The sequence below is a fragment of the Arachis ipaensis genome, chromosome B07, assembly GCF_000816755.2.
Source record: "Arachis ipaensis cultivar K30076 chromosome B07, Araip1.1, whole genome shotgun sequence".
Taxonomy (NCBI): domain Eukaryota; kingdom Viridiplantae; phylum Streptophyta; class Magnoliopsida; order Fabales; family Fabaceae; genus Arachis; species Arachis ipaensis.
In genome coordinates this window covers 5206414-5212581 of record NC_029791.2, presented here as the reverse complement: position 1 = coordinate 5212581, position 6168 = coordinate 5206414, and the positions used below count along the sequence as shown (strand labels likewise).

The window sequence follows — 6168 nt, the reverse complement described above, 5'->3', positions numbered from 1 at the left end:
TTGAGAAAGCAAATGCCTATTTAAATTAAACTCATACACTAAACTAATCTTTAAAATTATTTTAATGCCTATTTTTATATATAAATTTGTACTTTGTTTTTTGTCTTAATTCCTTACTCAAAAATTAAAAAAAAAAAAACCTTACTTCACTTGTTAATAAATTGAGAAAGCAAATGCCTATTTAAATTAAACTCATACACTAAACTAATCTTTAAAATTATTTTAATGCCTATTTTTATATATAAATTTGTACTTTGTTTTTTGTCTTAATTCCTTACTCAAAAATTAAAAAAAAAAAAACCTTACTTCACTTGTTAATAAGTGATTAGAACATGTTATATTAGTATCGATAATATTATATTCATTTCAACTATCCTACATCATAAAATTTTAGTAAATATTTCGGAAAATAAGCCATTGATCTAGAGTCTTGCAAGGTTCAAAGTTACTTCTGTTGCTTCCACTTGTTGGAGATGGACCAAGGTAAGAACCCAACTAAATCACCATTTAATGCATTCACATTACACTTCATATAAACATTTAGTTTTTTTGGTCATACATTAATGGTAGTTGGCCATATATTTCACAAAATGCCAATTCTTGAGTGAAGTCAAAAAGGAGGGGAGTGTAAGGCTAAAGAGAAGAAATCAGAGTGGTTTTGGTCGATGTCGTCATTGCCTGTTCCAAATCAACAAACTAATGGCAAACACAAATACAAAGAATTCAGTTCAAAGGCATGCAATGGTAGAGCCCTATATGGTTGCAAACAATAATCCACGAAAGTTAATTAACCACTGTAATCATAAATTTGTGTGTTAATAGCATGCAAAACCTTCTTTAATATGACTAATTATACTTTGAACACCCTTCTCTCTAGAAGTTTTCCAATTCAAAGAAAGAAGCACCAATAGATTTTCCCATACATAACTCCTTGCCTAATAACACCTCTAGAGATTTATCAGCTCCATTCAAGAATACCATCATGACTTGAGAAAACATGTCAACTGCCTCTCCATCATCATGATGCCTTTCTGAAACTGCATCATCAATATCTTTATGCTATCCGTTATATACTCAAAATGTTAAAGAATATCTCACAAAGGTTGTCATCTTGAGAGGACAAAATTGATTGTATGATAAAAAACTCAAGGTTAAGTTTTATCTTGTATGAATGAAATACAGATTGAGGGAAAACACTTTCTCTCTTTCATCATTCACTGAACTACAACTCCATTCACATAGTAAAATCAAATTAAAACTTCTTTTTCCAACACATGTCCCCATAAATGTTGAAATTATACCCATAGGTTCATAGAATTAAAAGTTTCTGCAAGTCAAAATAAGAAATGATACCTGACTCAAACCTTCCCAAATCATTTGCAGCAGCAAGAAAAATAAATAAAAAAACATACCCATTGTTAAGTCCAAAGATGGTAACATGATAGCACCCATCAGATCTTCTCCACGACATTCACTACAAACCAGAGCACACTTGACACTTATATACAGCGAGACGAACACACCAGCATGTGTCACCAATTGTTGCCTTGGAAGGGAATGAAGTCCAAACTCCATCAAAGGATGCAAAATAAAGATTATATAGAAAAAAAATCTGACTAAAATATCTTGATCAGTCCTCTGATGAAATATTTGACTAATCCTAAGCAGAAATTTTTTCTTTTGATCTTAACCAAAAACTACAAAACAGAGTTACAATGAACGGACATTTTGTCGTCCTCAAAAACAATGAGACACACTTTTCAGAAGAAAGAGACAGGATAGTGAGAATGAGGCAGATGATGATTCATTTTAACATCTATAATCTTCACTAGTAAATAAGAAAGAATATTGGTTTAATGAGTTGGCCAAACAGCTTAAAAATGATCTTTGAATATATTGAACTGTACATAACGAAAAATCAAAGACTCATACGTTTGTATTTTATGATATCATGTCTACTTTCAATGGCCCATTCCAAAAAAAATTTATCGTAGAGAAAGGTAAGCGATTCAAAAGCATTAAAATGTGAATAACTTTTCCATAATAATCAGAGTCCTAATACATATGGAAAAAGAACAGGTACACCAGTGGTGCCAAATTTAAATAATAAATTCTTATTTTTGCAATTAGAACATAATCCCTTTGGAAAGACAATAATCTTCAGAAATCTTGGCTGGATGCCATAGAAACAAGTAAATAAATAACTTGAAGATGGCAGCCATAATTTATAGAACTCAATAATAATAATAATAAAACAGAATGGAAAGTTTGCATAAGGTCCACAACATTTAAAAGATTATTGTAACAAAGTTTTCTCTGCCCCAAAATTCAACTGTCGCACAACATTCCACATAAGAACTAGAGGCACTACATAGTTTTTAAAAAACATGATAAGAGAAAAAATCTACCAAGCAGAAAGTAAATACAGGTTTCAGAATCTGGGTCTTTAGTAGTCAATAGTAATGATTTGCTACTAATTTAAAAGATGCATTTGAATATTGCCCGGTACTTCAGAAGAATCAGCGGTGTCCAAAACTAAATGATTGATGCATCTATGAGTGTATCTGCACAGTGAATACATACAGCATAAAAAGACTAATTTCAAAAAACCAATTAGATTTAGAAGAAAAGATACAAATAAAAATGAGATCTTCAAAAACCATACCTCTAGTACTGCAAAAAAAAAAATTTCAAGAGTCATGTTTCAAACTAGAATCCAAATCATGGTAATGGATTGTATAATGATTAAATAAAATAAGAACAGAAAGCCATTCATAAAAAAAAGGCATGGGCAATAGACAGTCAAAGAATCAAATGCAAGCTTATTATGATCACATAAAAATCAAAACATATTAATATTTGAAGCTTGATGAGAACAGATCTGCAAAGTAATAACAGCAGTAGTAATGAACCTATATTCCACCTCTTATCCTATATTGTGAAAGTAAACATCCAATTTCAAATAAGTTCCATGCAAATTTAACAAGGGAGAGTTAAAAAAAAAAAAAATCTGTACAGTGACACAACTAAGGATGGATATACATTGCAGCACTAATCAAAACTGAACAAAAGAGATGTAGAATATCTTTTCAAATTGGATGATATTAGTGAGTCTGCCCATGCTCATTCATCATGCTACAACAAACCATAAAAAAGGAACATCTAGCAAGAAGATAATAGCTTCCCACACAATTCTCATCCACGCTCAGAATTTGGAAGGAAAAAAAATCAAGACAATTCAATGCAAGAAAACACATTTATCATACCACCTGTTTCCCAACATTGTTTGAGAGATAGTAAGATATCATGAATACTCAATCCATCTTATAAATACCCAAATTATGCACTTTCTTATCTCCAACAGACTGATCATATGGATATAAATGAATTCATGCAATAAAAAAAAGAAGGATTGAAAAATAGCATAAATATATACATCAATTAAAAAAATGCAAAACAAAAGATTGCACCATATAAGCCACTCACCTAATGACCCATGTAAGGTGCGCCAGCACCGGGGTGAGGCCTAACCCCACTACTCTGCCCCATCTGAGGATTCTGGTACTGCGGCTGCATCCCCGGCTGGTTCCCATATCCCATAGCTGGCTGAGTCCCATATCCACCAGCAGGTGGACCAGGCTGGTTCACAGGAGCACCACCGATCCCTCCAAGCAGGTTCCCAAGTCCCAATCCGGCACCCTGATTAGCAAGCAACGCCGTCAGCGCCTGCCCAAGTGCAGGGTTGAGACCCTGCGCCGCAGCAGCAGGTGGCACACCAGGATTGTAACCTCCAACAGCAGGCCCTGGAGCCGACGGCGCCATCAAGTGACCAGCACCACCGCCATGTGCAGGCCCACCAGCGGAATACTTGTTCTTATCCTTCCTATGAAAGTGACCCTGATGATGGTGATGTGATTGGTGCTGATAGTGCTGTTGATGGTGATGCTGCTGCTGATGAAATCCACCCTTATTGAACCCTTTGGGACCATCAACAGCCTTCTGGCAATAAAGGGTGTGCCCTTCAAAGTTCTTGTTTGGCTCCTCCAACGCCTTCTTCGCACTCTCAACTGTTTTGTACACGAAAAGAGCAAACCCTTTAGGCTTCCCTGTCTGCTTGTCAATCCCAAGAGGCCCATCCTCAATCTCCCCGAACTGCTTGAAGAATTCCAGAAGCCTCTGAGGATCAATCTCCGCACTCACATTGCTAACAAAGATCTTCCTCTGTGTATACTCTGACACAACCGGGGCACCCGGCGCGGCCGCCTGCTGCGACGGAACAGGTCCCGCAGAGGCCAACTGGCACGAAGTTGTTCTGTTCCCAATCTTCTTCTGCGGCTGCTTAAGCGCCCTTCGCGCTCCAGCGCGGTGCTTGAATTGGATGAACGCGTATCCCTTCGATTTTCCGGAGATTTTGTCCGTCACGGCCTTGCAGTCTTCAATTTCGCCGTATTTTCCGAACACGGCGGTTAGGGTTTCTGCGGTAGTGTCCCAGCCAAGCCCATGGACGAAGATCTTCCGGTGTGCGGGGTCCACATCTGCCAGCTGGCGAACGGTTTCGGAGAAATCGGGGTGCTTCTCGACGGCTTGCTTGACAAGGGAGTGTAGCTGCTCCTTCGTGAAGGGTTCTAGAAGCTTCTCGATTGGCTCGTCTTCCAAATCGAGGTCCTCCTCTTCCTGTTGCTGCTCGGAGCCGTTAGCCTCGGCCCGGACCGAATCCGAACCCGAAGCCTGCTGTTGAATCTGCTCTTCCTGGCTTTCTAGGGTTTCTCCCCCTCCTTGCTGTTGTTGCTGCTGATCCTCCTGTTGCTGTTCTTCTTCTGCTTCTTCTTCTCCTTCTCCTTCGTTGTTTTGTTCTTCTTCTATTGCGATGTCGTTTTGAGGTTGGTCTTGTTGTGGCGCTGCGTCATCGATGGTCATGCTTTGTTGTTGATCTAAGGTTAGTTCTTCGTGTGGTGGCTGTTGTTGTTGAAGCTCTTGCTCTTGCTCTTGTTTGGGGGGTTCGGGCTCGGAAGGTCGAACCTTTCGCTTCTTAGCCATGGTGATTGTGATGGCGATGGCGGTGAAGGAACGGAGCTAGGGTTTGCAGAGAGAGAAAGAGAAAGGGGGGAACTTTTGGGGGAAGAGGGATATAGAGAGAGAAAGCGTAATTTTTTTTTTCCTTACACCCACTTCATTACTTAACGCTTAGTTAGCTATTTCAGTTCTTAGTGTGTGGATCCATCGCTTTTATTTTTTTTATACATGGGATCATTGCTTTTAATTGGGCTTCTTTTATGGTCTGGACTTGAATTGGGTCTCTTGAAATGGATAAGCCCATTAAAAAGCACCTCCTTTCCGAGCTTGTATCCCTTTTAGGGAGTTAGGACTCTTTGTTTGGCCCAAATTGATTTTTCCAATTTGTTTCAAAACCGAAATTCTAATATTATTGACCACCCAAAAAAATAAACCGACAAAAAACCGTTAAGTAGATTCTAAATATTTTTTTTTAGCCAAAAAAATTCGAATAGTATTTTTTTTGTAAAAAGGGGGTTAAAGACCCCAAAATGAAACACAAAACTAGAACTACTTTATTCTAAGAGCACCCAAGCAATTTTTTTTACGGATTCCAAGGCCTCCTGTGCTTTTAGGTAACGTTTGGTAGAGAGATAGAGATTGAAAGACTGATACTGAGAGACAGAGATTAAAATAAATCTCAATATTCTGTTTGGTGTAAAGTGGAAGACAGAAATTGAAATAAGAATGAAGTTCTAATTTAATTTGTACAAAGAATAAAATTGGAATTAATTAATTGAAATTAGGGTATTTTAGGTATAAAATGTTATTAAAATTTCAGTCTCCATCTTTAAAAATTTCAGTCTTCTGTGTCCCCACTTTTTGAAGGTACTGAAATACTGAAATTTTGGAGACAGAGACAGAAATTTTAGTATCAATCTCTGAGCCAACAAACATGATATTGAGTCTCAGTCTTCCAGTAGTACCTCAAAAGTCAAAATAAACGCTACCTTAGGGTTGCTAACCTTCTTCCAACTCATCAAGTGAATTTTCTTTTTCTATTTTATTTCTCCTTACAAGAAATTCTTATATTTACGATCAATCAACTCACAAGTATAAGAAGGTAAAATAGCAGATTGCATAGTATAACTAAAAAGATAAGATAGGATATATTTT

The 6168-nt window shown here is 37.2% G+C and overlaps 1 protein-coding gene across 5 annotated transcripts; it reads right to left on the bottom strand.

Annotated features, from left to right (window-relative positions):
* Positions 720 to 5187, bottom strand: LOC107608862 (UBP1-associated protein 2B). 5 transcript variants are annotated; one of them, XR_002351047.1, is made up of 3 exons: positions 3487 to 5187; positions 1413 to 1546; positions 723 to 1037 (listed from the first exon to the last, which is right to left on the bottom strand). XR_002351047.1 is itself a non-coding variant. In XM_021107094.1 (3 exons), exon 1 carries the CDS (start codon positions 5035 to 5037, stop codon positions 3487 to 3489), a length of 1551 nt encoding a protein of 516 aa, XP_020962753.1. In that variant the 5' UTR covers positions 5038 to 5187; the 3' UTR covers positions 2215 to 2564; positions 2666 to 2673. The 5 variants fall into 5 exon arrangements, 4 of the variants coding, with proteins under 4 accessions (XP_020962755.1, XP_020962754.1, XP_020962753.1 ...); XM_021107094.1 differs by lacking the exons at positions 723 to 1037; positions 1413 to 1546 and adding exons at positions 2215 to 2564; positions 2666 to 2673; XM_021107096.1 differs by lacking the exon at positions 1413 to 1546 and having other exon boundaries at positions 720 to 1037.

Bases quoted from the DNA above. Each gene is read 5' to 3' on its own strand.
- LOC107608862 (XM_021107096.1), bottom strand. From the start codon at position 5,037: ATGGCTAAGAAGCGAAAGGTTCGACCTTCCGAGCCCGAACCCCCCAAA.